Raw genomic sequence first — 16919 nt, forward strand, 5'->3', positions numbered from 1 at the left:
ACAAACTACTTGTCCAGTTTCTGAGCTGTCATCAGTTTAACAATAACAAATGACAAATTTTAAAACAATGATAATGTCACTCCTCAGTAGTGCCATCTAATGGTCATTTGTAAAAACTTAAAAAATGGCAACCCTCTTAGTGCTGGAAGCTGTGGACTCCTGAAGTGGGAGTAGCTGTTACAGCAGACTGGTGAGTTATTCACCTTGGAGTCTGCAGGGTCCTGTCCTTGGTCTCTTATTATTCCCAATTTATGTTATAATCTTCCCACAGGGATGTAAATTCACCATGTTTGCTGATGGCACTAGCATTATGTTGGAAAGTATGTCAATCATAGACAACAAGAACATCCTATCCGAATTTCTCAACCATTTCACAGTAAACGCTCTCATGGCAAATACTAGTGAGAGTAAGTTCATTAAATTCCACTAGAGTCAGAAAGATGTAGAATCAGTCTCAGTGGCATATAATAACCTACAGTTAACAGACAGCAGACACTTCATAGTTCCTGGGTAAGTGAAACCAACAAGTGCTGCAGCTACTTTCGCATTAAGAATACTTTCTTACATTATGGCTCAGTCTGTAACAGAGACAGCGCATTTCACTTGGTTTTGCTTTATAACATCATATGGAGTCTTTTCAATAAAAACTCTAATTATTCATAAAAGTATTTCTTTGTTCAGAAAATACGTAAAGTAAGCAGAAGAATTTCTTGCCACAGACTGTTCAGGCCTTTGGCTGCTTCCTTGTACATAATCCTTCGTATAAGTTTTACATCTTTTTTTAAACCTCTTTGAAAATAAACCAAAAGTTGACAGTCACAATACCAGATGCAAACATGCGAGCCATTATAATTTAAAACACTTGTCATGGTGCAAAAATGTGGCAAGCATGCCGATGCCAACATCTTCAATTTCGTTCTCACAGAGATCAAATATCTAAGAAAACAGAAACCACATTTCACAAAAAATTAAAGCAGTTTAACTGGGATCATTCTTTCTGTTCTTTTAAAAAGTTTGTGAATCAAGTTTACCAGATAATTGAACATCTTAAGCAGCTCATGTTTCTGAACTGTGCGTACATAAGGTCATTTATCATTTAAGCCTTATGCTGGTTTGTATATGTCACTACTGCATTTATGTTATTTTTTATTTTTGTACTTATTGTGTGATTTGTAATGTTATGAAGAATTTGTCTTATTACTCTGTCTATATTTTTATACAACTGCATTTATTATTTAGCTTGTAAGATTACTACAGTAGCATCTTCTGTAAATGTAAGGAAATTGTGGATGTATATTATTTATCTCTTGATGAAGTGGGGTTGCTTGCATGCCTCAGTGCTACAGACAGCTGTACTGTAGGAGCAACCAGAATAGAGGGTTACCTCTGGAGAGACCAGACTAGCAGGTCATTCCTGAAGAGGGGCAGCAGCCTTTTCAGTAGTTTCAGTGACAACAGTCTGGATGATTGACGCACCTGGCCTTGTAATGTTAGCCAAGAGGTCCTTGCTGTGCTGTGCTAGTGCTGCTAACAGCTGCAAGCAAGAGGAAACTACATCTGTGATTTTTCTTTCCTGAGGATATGCAGCTGTACCATATGGGTTAATGATGATGGTATCTTCTTGGGTAAAGTATTCCAGAGGCAAAATAGTCTGCCATTTGGATCTCCAGGTAGGGACTACTCAGGAGGGTGTGGTCATCAGGAAAAAGAAACTGGCATTCTACAGGTCAGTGGGTTGAATGTTAAAGTCCTTAAACAAGTAAGTAGGTCACAAGGAAATGGATAGTTTGAAGTTAGATATAGTAGGAATTAGTGAAGTGCAGTGGCAGGAAGAATAGGATTTTTGGTCAAAATCAGGTAGGAGTATTGCAGGAGTAGGCCTAATAATGAATAAGAAAATAGAACTGCAGGTAAGCTACTATGAACAGCATAATGAATGCATTATCATAGCCAGGATAGTCGTGAAGCCAACACCCGTCATAGTAATACAAATTTATATGCCAACTAGCTCCACAGAAGACGACAAGATTGAAAGACTTTATGATGAAATAAAGGAAATTATTCAAATAGTTAAGAGAGAGGAAAATTTAATTGTGATAAGTGAGTGGAATTTAGCTGGAAAATGAAGAGAAGGCAAAATAGTGGGTGAACATGGATGGGGGAAAGGAATGAAAGAGGAAGCCATCTGGTAGCATTCTGCACACAGCGTAATTTAATCACCACTAACACACTTGGGCTAAAAATCTTGACAGGTGGTGGTATATGTGCAACAAACCTGGAGACACTGGAAGGTTTTAGACTGATTATATAATCATAAGACAGAGATTTTGAAACCAGACTTTAAACTGTAAGACTTTTCCAGAAGCAGATGTAGACTCTGACTATAATTTGTTGGTTATGGATTGCAGACTAAAACTGAAGAAATTTCAAAAAACGTAGGAAATTGAGGAGATAGGATGAGAATAAGTTGAAGGAATGAGAGTTTCAGAGGAAGTATTAGGCAATGTTGGACTGAAACGGAGGGGGGGAGGGGGAGGGGGGGGGGGAAGAATAATTAAAACGAATAGTTAGATTTGAGAGATGATGTAGTGAAGGCAGCAGAGTATCACATACCTAAAAAGACAAGGCCCAGTAGAAAACCTTGGATAACTGAGGAGATATTGGATTTAATTGAAAAAAGGAAAAAATATAAAAATGCAGCAAATGAAGCGGGCAAGGAAAATACAGACTTTATAAATATAAAATTGACAGAAAGTGCATAATGGCTAAGCAGGATTAGCTAGAGGCCAAATGCAGGCTGTAGAAGCACGCATAACCAGGGGAAAGATAGATGCTGCTCATATTGGGATCCTTGGAAGAACCAGCATGACAAAACTGATACTCCTAGTGTGCAAGATACATGAGACTGGTGAAATATCCTCTAACTTTAGGAAAATATAATACTCCTGATTCCAAAGAAGGTAGGTGCCAACAGGTGAGAACACTACTGAACTATGAGTTTCATAAGTCATGGCTGCAAAATATTGACACCAATTGTTTATAAAGACTGGACAAACTGGTAAACAAATGATGATGTACTTAATCGAATTTGGGAAGGAAGGCATTTATGGTGTAACTTGAGTAAAAGAAGGGATGGGTTGATATGACATGTCCTGAATCATCAAGTAATTTTCAACTTGGTAATGGATGGGAGTATGGGGGGTAAAAATTGTAGAGAGAAACCAAGGCTTGAATACAGTATGCAGGTTCCAATAGTCATGCAGAAATGAAGAGGCTTGTGCAGGACAGACTAGCTACATCAGACAAGTCTTCAGACCGAATATCACCACACCATTATTAGTGCTGATGTGTAACTAAGTACACGTAAAATTTTGACGTGTTCCAAATTTAGGGCAAGTAATCACTGTATGGAACATGTTGTTGTTGTTGTTGTGGTCTTCAGTCCTGAGACTGGTTTGACGCAGCTCTCCATGCTACTCTATCCTGTGCAAGATTCTTCATCTCCCAGTACCTACTGCAACCTACATCCTTCTGAATCTGCTTAGTGTATTCATCTCTTGGTCTCCCTCTACGATTTTTACCCTCCACGCTGCCCTCCAATACTAAATTGGTGATCCCTCGATGTCTCAGAACATGTCCTACCAACCAATCCCTTCTTCTAGTCAAGTTGTGCCACAAGCTCCTCTTCCCCCCAATTCTATTCAATACCTCCTCATTAGTTATGTGATCTACCCATCTAATCTTCAGCATTCTTCTGTAGCACCACATTTCGAAAGCTTCTATTCTCTTCTTGTCTAAACTATTTATCGTCCACGTTTCACTTCCATACATGGCTACACTCCATACAAATACTTTGAGAAACGACTTCCTGACACTTAAATCAATACTCGATGTTAACAAATTTCTCTTCTTCAGAAACGTTTTCCTTGCCATTGCCAGTCTACATTTTATATCCTCTCTACTTCGACCATCATCAGTTACTTTGCTCCCCAAATAGCAAAACTCCTTTACTACTTTAAGTGTGTCATTTCCTAATCTAATTCCCTCAGCATCACCCGACTTAATTCGACTACATGCCATTGTCCTCGTTTTGCTTTTGTTGATGTTCATCTTACACCCTTCTTTCAAGACACTGTCCATTCCATTCAACTGCTCTTCCAAGTCCTTTGCTGTCTCTGACAGAATTACAATGTCATCGGCGAACCTCAAAGTTTTTATTTCTTCTCCATGGATTTTAATACCTACTCCAAACTATTCTTTTGTTTCCTTTATTGCTTGCTCAATATACAGATTGAATAACATCGGGGATAGGCTACAACCCTGTCTCACTCCCTTCCCAACCACTGCTTCCCTTTCATACCCCTCTACTCTTATAACTGCCATCTGTTTTCTGTACAAATTGTAAATAGCCTTTCGCTCCCTGTATTTTACCCCTGCCACCTTCAGAATTTGAAAGAGAGTATTCCAATCAACAATGTCAAAAGCTTTCTCTAAGTCTACAAATGCTAGAAACGTAGGTTTGCCTTTCCTTAATCTTTCTTCTAAGATAAGTCGTAGGGTCAGTATTGCCTCACGTGTTCCAACATTTCTACAGATTCCAAACTGATCTTCCCCGAGGTCGGCTTCTATAAGTTTTTCCATTCGTCTGTAAAGAATTCGCATTAGTATTTTGCAGCTGTGGCTTATTAAACTGATAGTTCGGTAATTTTCACATCTGTCAACACCTGCTTTCTTTGGGATTGGGATTATTATATTCTTCTTGAAGTCTGAGGGTATTTCACCTGTCTCATACATCTTGCTCACCAGATGATAGAGTTTTGTCAGGACTGGCTCTCCCAAGGTTGTCAGTAGTTCTAATGGAATGTTGTCTACTCCGGGGGCCTTGTTTCGACTCATGTCTTTCAGTGCTCTGTCAAACTTCATGCAATATCATATCTCCCATTCCATCTTCATCTACATCCTCTTCCATTTCCATAATATTGTCCTCAAATACATCGCCCTTGTATAGGCCCTCTATATACTCGTTCCACCTTTCTGCTTTCCCTTCTTTGCTTAGAACTGGGTTTCCATCTGAGGTCTTGATATGTATCTGATAAGTAATATTAAATAAAAATAAGTGAAAGCTTTGAATTCTGTAGGAATAGTATTAAGAGAGTAACAAATTCAGAGAAAGAAAACAAATGATCTTTATGTATAACATCTGCATGGAAATTGTGGGAATATGTTTGCAAAGGTAAAAATTGAGCTGTATGGAAGCATCTGGTTTGTGAAGCCAAAATGAAGAAGAAATGTAAATACTCACTATTAATGAAAGTAAAATTCAGTGTGTGTTCAACACACATAATTGCAACCTATGGCTCCTTCCTCAGAATTTGGAAAAGCAAATATATGCACTAAGTTGAGAAGGAAGGTTAAAGAATGAGAGTGAATGTTTTTTTAAACATAAAATTCAAAGGGTGAAAGACATAGTCAAATATGTATTTAACATGTTTAATGTTCTCCCACATATATACGAGTGAGTTTACAATCTTTCCCAAGCAATGAACATTGGGCAGCCAGAGTTATATTCATACTCCAAGTTATCCTATTGCTTCTGTTTCATATTCAGTTCATGATAGTTTATTTACTGGTATCATACATGAACTGCCTACATTTTACAAAACATGTAGCATTAATAAAGTGTGTGACAAAATAATTGTTTCTAAATATATGCTTTTTTTCATTATACTTAACAGGTTCGGATGAATACAGTCCTTCAGTGGCAGGTGTTTAGCCCTATACCATTCACAGAGTTCCATCCTGATATTGTGTATACACCTGAAGTACAAAGAGCAGTAGAACTGGACATAAACAAAAATTATGGTCATTATGATTCATTTAGCAAAAGTAATCTGGCATTTTATGCAAAGGACTACCTTGCAGGTAATCACTTCTTTCATTTTATATTTTTGATAATAGATCATAACTATGAATCTAGCTTTGACACACAAATGTGTGAAACACACAGCTGTGTAACCCTTTGACAATCTGTGCATGGGAATAAAATGTCTGACAGCAGAAATGTTTTGGATGCCTAGTATAATTACATTGTCTTAACAACAGCTTCTGTATCACAGATTAATTTTTGAATAGAAATAAGCTGTCACTAGGAAAACCTATATACAGAATATCCAAACACATATTTTGTTGGATTTAAGACTTCCTTGCAGACTGAACTCTGTGTGTCAGTTTTAATGGAGAGGCATAATCAGAAGGAAACGTAGAACCCAGCACACCTCAAAGTAGTGTGACAGGGCTTCTGTTGCTCATGATATACAGGATGATTCAAGAGGAATGTCACATAATTTGTGAGGTGATTCTACATGCGAAAACAGACCGAAAGAGTCGTAGGAACATGGGTCTGATTTTCGATCATTATGGAGCAGGTTGGAGACAGCGCACATCCATGAAAAAATATGAAGATTAGTGTGAATATTACTTACCAAAATGCTGTGTGGGTATTGTGGTGGATGGAATAATGGTGGGACAGATGACTGATCCATCCTACAAGAGAGGGATGGAGGTTCTCCAGCAGATAGCAGCACTGTGACGTTGCTCTGAGGCAACAGCTGCAAGAGTACCCAGTGTGTAATTGTGGGTTGGATAAGTGAGCAGTCATGAGGCTGTGTGCATTGCGTGCTTGAGTGTTGTTTAACTGAGCAAGTCCATTGTGCCTGTTAATACCAACATGCCGCATACTTTCTTTCACCTATGCAGAATTCACAGGCATGTACAGGTACTCTAGTTTCAGTGCCCCTGCAGCTGTAACAGAATACCAGATACGTTTCCCTGACTGACAAACCCCCTGTGCCAGGGTATTTCCCAGGGCTTTTCAAACATTTTGTGCATCCGGAACACTACCCAGGGTATACATAACATCAGAATGTGAGGCCATCCAGTCAGTTGAGGAAAGGGAAGACATTATTGTAATGGCACAATGGAGTCCCACCACCACTACATGATGCATTAGCCATCAGCTCCATATTCCACAAACTTGAATGAATGTGGCATACATTACATTCTGAGGGCTTGTACCCATTCCATGTGCAGCTCATTAAACATCTGCATTCAAGTGACTCAGTAAGCAAAAAAACTTTTGTGAATAGTTGGCTGTAAACAGAGACATTGTGCAGTACACTTTATTTACAGATGAGGCTACGTTTACATGCAATGGTATCATGAACACCCACAGTTCTCATACTTGGGTGATGGAGAACCCACATGACACTAGGGAAACAAGATTTCAAGTTAGGTTCTCAGTGAATGTCTTGGTGTGGTATGATTGATGCCATGGTGATATGGCCTGTGTTCCTACCAAATTACATGACAGTCGCAGCAAATGTACATTTTCTGATAGAAGCTCTACTTGCACTTTTGGAAGTCGTGACATTAGAGCTATGATGGCAAATGTATCTGCAACATGATAGGTCACCGAATCATTGTACCACACAAGTATCCCAGTTTCTGAATAACACATTTCCTCAATGGTAGATTGATCATGGCGGACCCCTTAAGTGCCCTGCCAGACCACCTGGCCTAACCCATTATACTTCTGTTTATGGGGATGGTTAAAGGGGGATGTGGATGCTACAAAGTTGAATACACATGAAGAACTTGTTACTCCGACACTGTTGCCCACATTAAAGCCTGCTGAGATGATGATCGATGTGCAACACAGTGTATCCTTCAATCAGTTGACAAGTGCATTGAGATGGGTGGGCTCTTTGAACACCTCTTGCAGGATGTATTAGTCATCTGCTCCACCATTATTTGCCCACCACAGCACCTACACAGCATTTTGCTAAGTAATATTCACACTTATCTTCATAATCATTCATGGATGTGCGTAGTCTTCAACCCACTCCAGTTCCACGATTGAAAATTGGACACATGTTCATAGGACTTTTTCAGTTTATTTTCACATGTAGGACCACCTCACAAATTATGTGATATTCCTCCTGAATCACCCTGTATATAAATGTTTGGCAGATAACAACTAAGGACTGTTCTTAGATGACACAATTTTATACATGAGGGTGACATTGTTAGAAACTTGTTACAAAATGCGGAGAGACGTGCCGATGATCAGTGTCTCGTGCGAAGATTGGTAGCTGACTCTAAACATAAATAAATATACTAGACTCTCGCTAATCTGGCCATTCCTGGGTACATATGGGTGCCGGATTAGCGGAAGTGCCGAATTATTGAGTGTCTGAAATTTATTTTATTCATTTATTTTGTTTTTTATTTATTTTGAAAACATAGGAGATATAGTGTACTGTTCTTTATTAAACCAAGGGATACAATTTTAAAACATAGAGGATACATTTTATTAAATCTTAAAATACATTAATTTTCAAAGAAAACTTCACCCTTGAGTGTGTACTGTACATAATTATACAGTTGTATTACTCACTTTGAAACATGTCTCTAATTTTTAACTGTAGCAATGATGATACGTGATGGTGGCATGCTTTATCATGCAACCGCTTTACAAGCATTACATCAGTACTGCATGTATTCGGTTGTTCCATAATGTGCTCCAGGAAGACCTTGGCAGCTTCAGCACCAGCAGTGTGAGAAATCTTCACGCTCTCTCCTCCTGTGTCCTCTTCTTCATCACTTTCATCATTACTTTCTTGCACACTTTTGATTATTTCTTCATCTGTTAAAGTTTGGTCCGTATCACAGTTTTCCTCATTCAGCCACTTAGTAACATCGTCATCATTAATTTCTTCTCCTCCTGGAAGGTTATGGAACATGTCAGTGTACAAAGTAATGGAAAATTTCGAATTGACTGGCTCATCACTGTCACTCACTACTAGATCCAATTCGGCATCAATGGATGGCCACAATTTTCTCCATCTCTTCATTATGGTAGCATTCTCCACTTTATCCCATGCTTCGGCTGCTTGGAAAAAACATCATGTATGTTAATTGCTTTCCACGCCTTCAGCATAGTCTCAATAGAGTCGTTTCCAGTTTCGTTCAGCAAGGAGACAAGAAGTGAATGTTGATAGTGACGTTTAATTGATTCCAAAATTCCCTGGTCCATGGGCTGAATTGGGGCTGTCACATTGGTTGGGAGAAAGAGTGCTTGTACATGTATACCATCGGACTTTAGAGAAACATCTGAGGGGTGACTGGGAGCATTGTCAATTATAAGGATAGCTTTCAGTGGAAGCTTTTTCTTTAGCTCTTTTCTCACTGTTGCTACAAACGTTTCATGGAACCACCAAGAGAATATTTGTCTGTCCATCCACGCTTTCTTCTGAGCACTATACTGCACTGGTATAGTATTTATGTCAGTGTGTTGAAAACAATGTGGATGTTGGGATTTTCCAGTCACCATAAGCAGTAGTTCATGACTCCCATTTGCATTACAACATGCCAGTAATGTTACACGCTGTTTCTGTTGCTTGTAACCACAAGCTTCAAAAAAATGACTCTGAGCACTATGGGACTCAACTGCTGAGGTCATTAGTCCCCTAGAACTTAGAACTAGTTAAACCTAACTAACCTAAGGACATCACAAACATCCATGCCCGAGGAAGGATTCGAACCTGCGACCGTAGTGGTCTTGCAGTTCCAGACTGCAGCGCCTTTAACCGCACGGCCACTTTGGCCGGCCCACAAGCTTCCTTCTCGTCCTTAGCAACTAATGTTTTTGAAGCGAGCATCTTGTAAAAGTCCTGTTTCATTAGCATTATACAAGGCATCAGCAGTTAAATCATCTTCTTCTTCTATAATCTTCCGTATCTTGCTTACAGACTCACCCCAATCCTTATTGTTAGCTGAGCGACTTTCCCTAGTGACTGTCAGCTGCCGAATGCCATGTCATTTTTTCCAGTTTGATAGCCAACCTTCGCTCTCTGCAAAACAGGTTACTACCGCCAAGTTTTTGTTAAATGCAGCTGCTTTTTTCTTTATAATCGGCCACTGACTGGAATTCCTTTACTGCGTTGTTGTATGAACCATCTATAAACAGCTATGTCCAGTTCTTCATTCTCACTCTTTTGCATAACCTTCCATTTTCCCAACTCAGTATCCATTTGTGCTGAGTGCTGTTGAATAACATCTTTCTTTTTAATGTCATTAAAGTAGCTCGTCCAACACTGAACTCAGCAGCAATGACTTTCTGCGAAGAACCTTGATTTAACTTATTTGAAATTCTGAGTTTCTGTTTGAAGTCTAGCGTAATGTGTTTCCTTTTAAAAGACATGATTCAGCTGCAATTTCAAATACAGTATATAAAGTGTTGTTTAACTAAGTATTGTTGTACATGATAATTCATTGTGCACATGTTTTTGGATGTGTGCTGGATTACTGAGAGGCTGGACTACTGAGGGCCAGATTAGCGAGAGTCTAGTGTATAATGTAATGCATTTAAATTTATGCAAGGATCTGATATTGTATGACAGCATGATCAGTGATCACTCACTGGAATCATACACAACCTTCAAGTATCTGAGTTTCCATCCAGAGAAATTTAAGATGGAATAGCCACATAAATAAAGTCATGGGAGTGGTAGATGCTAGTATTGGAAGAATCCTGAGGAAGTATAATTCGCACACAAGACATTCATTCAACCAATTATGAGTATTGTTTATCAGTTTGGGATTCTTACCAAGTTGGATTAATGGAAGAAATACACAGGATTCAAAGAAGAATTGCACAATTTGTCTTGGATTTGTTTAGTCAACATGAGTATCACGGGAGTGCTGAGAGTGTCACACAGAAGCTCAGCAGACTCCAATAGGAGACATTGCAAGAGTGATGGGGTGCATCAATGAAAGCCTTATTCCCAAAATTCTGATTGCATGCATTACAGAATGAGTCAAGAAACATACTAGTTTCTCCGTCATACATATGACATAATTATCACGATGCTAAAATTAGAGAAATTTGCGCCCATATAAAAGCATACCAGCAGTCTTGTTTCTTTTGTGCCATACGTGAATGGAATAGGAATGGAGAAAAATGAGACTTCTCACACACTGTACAGTAACTTGTGGAGTACAGATGGAGATGTAGATGGACTTCTGACCACAAAGATGGTTCCTTTGAAAGGGCACGGCCGATTTCCTTCCCCATCCTTCCCTCACCCGAGTTTGCACACCGTCTCTAATGACCTCGTTGTCGACGGGACGTTAAACACTAATATCCTCCTCCTCCTCCTCTGACCACAAAATTCTTCCATTGTTACACAGTTAGTGTATCTTGCCCCCCTGATGCTAAACGTGGAGTAATGGAGAGCTGTGAGTCTAAGCTGAACATTATAGTGGAATGAAGAATGAGTTGTGAAGTAGGACAACAGCAAAACATACAAGGCGTGGTGCAGGAACTTCCTTATTTGAAACACGTGCCACACAGTGGCTGTTGCTCATTGTTGTGTGGGATGGAGCGAATTTGAAAGGGTGAAATTTAACTCTCTCTCTCTCTCTATCTCTCTCTCTCTCTCTCTCTCTCTCTCTCTCTCTGTGTGTGTGTGTGTGTGTGTGTGTGTGTGTGTGTGTATGTATGGTGAGAGAGGAGTGCGCATCCGCTGTGGCGACATTCTTTTCGAATGGCCAGTCATTGCAACCCAGTGTGCATTTGGGGAACAGTTTAATATCACACCTGCAGGTCATGTTCCTGATCAAAAGTCTATTGTTATGTGGGTGGACACATTTATGGATACTGGTAGTGTGCAGAAAAAAAAAAGCAGGACCTTCAAGAACCACCCGGACACCAGGAAATTTCGAGAAAGTAAAGCTGGTGATTTTGAATTCTCCCAAGTGATCTGGACACAAACATGTAGCTGCTCTTGCAATTTTTGATCAGACAGTGAGACAAATTCTTCATGAAAAGTTGAAATTTCATCCATATAAACTGGCAGTAGTGTACATACTTAATCAGTGTGATTTTCTTTCATGAAAAAATGCATGTGAAGTCTTGATCGAAAACCTTCCTTATGATGTCCTTGTGGTCTTCAGCGACGTTTGGCATGAACCCCCGAGAACTTCATGAGTAGCCCCTGCATACAGAACATGTGACTATTTGGTGTGCGTTAAATACAATTGGCATTATTGGCCCATGGTTTTTCAAAGAGAATGATAGGGCAGTTACAGTCACTTTTTAGCATTGTGTCATGATGACTGAGAAATTTTTTTTGTTCCTGAACTTGAAAAAATGGATATGGGGACTGTTTGGCTCCAACAAGACAGCACTGTGGCTCGTATGGCACAAACATCAATGACATTCTTGCATGAACACAACCCCGACTGTCTCATGTCATTGAATGTCAATTTTCAGTGGCCAGCACACTCACCAAATTTAACCCACCTGTGACTTTTTCTTATGGGATTATCTTAAATCCTTGGTGGCACCAGTCGTCAACAGGCCCTGAGTGAGCTGTGGGACAATATTTGTGCTGCTATTGCCAACATAGATGCAGACATGTTGGACAAAGTGGACTGAAACTGCCAATTTACACTCTCCAAATGCATTGAGCAGAATGGAGGCCACCTTCTAAATATCATTTTCAAAATAAATAAAACTTTAAATGTACCTCTATGTAAAGAAAAGGAAATTAAATTGATATCACCAATGCTTCCTGTTTTATGATTTTTTTAAATAAGGAAGTTTTCATGTTGCACCCTGTACTTTAAGCATAAGCACAGCGGAGGGAAGAGGAATGTGCTTGAGTATTGAGGCAGTATCTAAATTTAATCTGAAGTGCATCAGAGTTATTTGAGCACAGGAGAAGAATGAAAGAGAGCAGTCACTACTAACCATCCAGAATGTGTGTTATATGCCCTAGTAAAACTTGTAAATTTATATATTTGTGAAACAGGGCCAATTTTATGCTATACATTTAACTTTTCCCAAGAGATGATTTTTAAAAAATTGTATCCATCCATGAATCTTAAGTAGCAAGAAAAATACAAAATTTGTTAATTTATTTACAATTGTCTCTACATCCATGTAAGACTAGAAAAAATTGGCTTAAGTGTAATTTAATTTCCTTTATTATGTTACTTCAGTATCTACTTCTTACTGAACAGAAAAAGGAGAAAAGGATACAAAAATTAGATGATAGCTAGGAGGTTCAACATTGTTCTCACAATTTTTTCCACCAATCCCACAATGTTCAGTGAATAAATGTTTGTGACTGTGAAGTACTGTGGATGCAGGGGCATTACTGTACAATGATTGTGACAGATATAGCAATACAATAATTAATGCAGGATAAAATGATTGCCAGTCATACTGAACAGCATTTTAGGTTAGAAACATCACCTAAAATTATTATCCACCATAGCGTAGGAGACACCTTCACCTGTTTGTCCGTTTAAGTGGCCAAAATAACAAAAATTGTGAGTTTCAACAAGTCTGCTGATAATGAAATGTGTGTTTATTTGAAGGTTTGTGTTCAGAATGGTCATCTCTTTATACATGCCTTTTCCTACTGGATCATTCTGTAGCCCATTTCTCAGTTATAGATAACTGACATCAATTATTATCTTATATTAGGGGGACTGGAAAGTAATGTCATTTTTATACATTACATTAAAACAGATGAATCATTAACATGGTTTTATTTTTAGCCAGCAATGTAATCACCTTCATTATTCAGTACCTTTTGCCATCTAGTGTGGAAATTTTCAATGCCAGATCGATAAAAATCAATTGGGTTTTGAGGAAAATATGTGAAGGGCTTATTTCAATAGTGGTACAAGTCCATTACCTCCACTTTTCTGCCTATAATGCTTCTGAAATTATAGATAAAAAAAAAAAGGAAAGAAAGAAAGGTTCATCTCTAGCAAGAAGCCATATGCTTGAATAGTTCTGGTATCTCAACTGCAGATTTTTCAGCACTCATTTAACTTTAGGACTGTGTATCTCAATATGAAGAAAAATGGACTTGTACCACTATTGAAATAAGCCCTTCATATGGAGGTGGCATTTTGGATCTCATCCACAGTTTCACATTTTCTTGCCACTTAGAAAGTATTGTAGCAATCAGAATAAATGAAAATCTGATGGCCCTATATCGGGCAGGTATGATGGGTGAGGCAATACCTCCCACCCCAATTCATTGATTGTTTTTCCTGGGTTCGTCTTGTGCAGTGCCAATCTATTATTGTGTTGCAGAATAACACCTTTTCTGTTGAAAATCACTGGGCATATTTCAGTTGAAGATTGATTTATTCGATCCAGTTGTTGACAGTAAAGTTCTTCATTCACTGTTGATCCAGCTTTCAGCACTTCAAAACAAACAACCCTTTGAATACTCCACCAAACACACAAAAGTGCCTTTTTGGGGAGTAAACCTGGACCAGTTGCACATTGTGGCAATTCATTCAGAGAGAGCCACTGACTTTTGCATTTTGGATTATCATACATGACCTATTTTTCATCTCCAGTGAACAAGCAATTTAATAAAAGAGAAAAAAGAAAAAGAAAAAAAAAAAAAAGCTTCCGTATTGTGCCGCTGAAGCAATAAATTGTATGTGATGTATCAGTTAGCATTGTTTGTCTTTACCAATCTGCTGCAAGTGTTTTTGGATGCACAACCAAGGTTGGTTAAGAGCGTTTAACATTCCATTGATTGAAACTTCCTGGCAGATTAGAACTGTGTGCTCGACCAAGACTCGAACTCGGGACCTTTGCCTTTCGCGGGCAAGTGCTCTACCATCTGAGCTACCGAAGCACGACTCACGCCCGGTCCTCACAGCTTTACTTCTGCCAGTATCTCGTTTCCTACCTTCCAAACTTTACAGAAGCTCTCCTGCGAACCTTGCAGAACTAGCACTCCTGAAAGAAAGGATAGACACATTCAGAGTACCGGGTAGAAGGACTGGTGGCGCACGTAAACATGTTCAGAGCACACAGGGACAGGTACAAAGGCTCGTGCGTTGACACGTCTAGAGCAGTTAAAGGGTTAATTGTCCACCATCAACTGTTGTTGTTGGTACTTTGTGGACTCACATAAAACTGTGTAGAGGGAGATTGCCCTGGGAGCAAATCCAGCCCCCACCCCTTTTGATTCCATGCTACAATTGTTAGAGGATGAATTCTGAGAGTTTTTTATTTATTATTATTTATTGGTTTCAGGCAAAGCCCATTTCACCATATTCATATGCTCAAAGTTGTAGATCATCTACAGTCCTGTGTCCTTATTTTTTGTGTGTTGACATGTACCTAATCTGTGATATAAATTTCATTTCTGTTACACACATCCTTCTTGACATTGCAATTTTTACAAAAGTTAATGTGTTCACAAATACATTAACTGGTTGCCTAACTGTCAAATTCTAATTGTCTTAAATAACAGGGGTCTTATTGTGGTTATTAAGCATTTGTTTTCTTAAAATTATTTTTCTCACAATATTTTAGAGAGAATATGTGCGAGTAAAGTTCTTGTTGGTAATGTGGTGAGCAGTTTAGTGGCTTCAGTCTGTCAAGGTGTAGAAAATTTTCCTTGTGTTGCCATATGCAAATTTTTAATTTACAACATAGATTGCAGTTTTGAGTTTGTTTATATTTGCAATGCTTTTACCGTACTAAAACTCACATGCTGATGTTTGTAATATGTCAGTCACTGTTTCGTAAATCCTTTAAAAACCAACCTTTTGTTTTTTTATATTGCAGTTCGCAGACAAGTGGAACATATCATTCCAACCGTGCAAAATGATCGTGATATCAACTCACTTGTTACTACGAGAAATCGTACTTTCGTTGGATCAGATTTTAGTTATGGCTGTTCTATAAATTCATTGTATTCTATGTTTGTTTGTGCAAGCAATTATCACGTTCTTCGTGCTGTGGAGCCTGGCCTCAGAATAAGGCACAGAGAAAGAAACTGTTCAGTACTTTATGGATTACAGCTATTGCAGGATTGTGAGCAGCAGAGAGCTTTTAATTTAGGACATAGAAGCCAATTAGCACATGCTATACTCGAATATAAGACAGGTCACACATTATAAAGCATACTATCTTTTATATATTCTTGTATGTATAAAGGCTTGTGATATGAATATGTGTAAAAGAGTTAATGGATGTTGTTGAACAGAACTTGGATGCTGCTTTTTGCTTGAAAATAACATAATCTGTTGCAAGACTTTAATTAAGTTTGACTGCCTGGTTGTGTTTTCAGAATTATTTACTTTATTGTATTACTAATTAGCAGCATAGAATAATTAATACATTTTTTCTGTCTCTGTGGTGTGCGAATGCATTGTTCCAAACTACGCAGACTTCTGTCTGTCTACAAAATTTATAGTTACTTGCAGAATATGTGCTGATGACTGTGATTATATACACACTTTTGCAGTCCATGCTTTGAAAATATAATCAATTATTAAATGACCAAAAGGTAAAATTTTAAAAGTTTACATTAGATGGAAAGTTAGACATGGAATATTACCACACACTGTTCATCTGAAGTGTCTCTTTTGTTGCGTTTGAATGTGTTTCTTTTTACTCCTGCCATAGTTTTGAGAGATTTATGAATATGTTGTTCTTGTTGTTAGTTAGTTACATGTACCATGTATCATTTTGCACATAGATCATAATGATGCGAAACGAGTCATTCTACATTCACATCGCAAGTTAATTTGTAAATATGGGTACATTCTGAACTTTACCAAGTTTCTTCCCAAAAAGAAAAAAATATACACAGATGTTGTCAGTTAGTAAGTCTTACTCACCATCTATTACATTTCAGTGATAGAAATTCTTCTACAGAATAGAAGAAGTTGTCAAGGAGAAACTTTCACAGTTTGTTTCCAAATTTTACTTTGCAGTCTGTCGGACATTTTATATCATTGGATAAGGGATCAAAAACTTTTGTTGCAACATTGTGCACCCCTTCTGTGCGAAAGACAACCTTAAT

General features: G+C 38.3%; 1 protein-coding gene across 1 annotated transcript in view; it reads left to right on the plus strand.

Annotated features, from left to right (window-relative positions):
• The window catches only part of LOC126469794 (chondroitin sulfate synthase 2), a 120585-nt gene extending 104179 nt beyond the window's left edge, over nt 1-16406 (plus strand). Inside the window, exons 8-9 of the mRNA XM_050097046.1 lie at nt 5736-5922; nt 15677-16406. Of these exons, the coding sequence (XP_049953003.1) occupies nt 5736-5922; nt 15677-16011 (522 nt within the window). The 3' untranslated portion in view covers nt 16012-16406. The remainder of the gene's footprint in view (nt 1-5735; nt 5923-15676) is intronic.
• Nucleotides 16407-16919: the final 513 nt, after the last annotated feature.

This window comes from Schistocerca serialis, chromosome 3 (assembly GCF_023864345.2).
Source record: "Schistocerca serialis cubense isolate TAMUIC-IGC-003099 chromosome 3, iqSchSeri2.2, whole genome shotgun sequence".
Lineage (NCBI taxonomy): Eukaryota > Metazoa > Arthropoda > Insecta > Orthoptera > Acrididae > Schistocerca > Schistocerca serialis.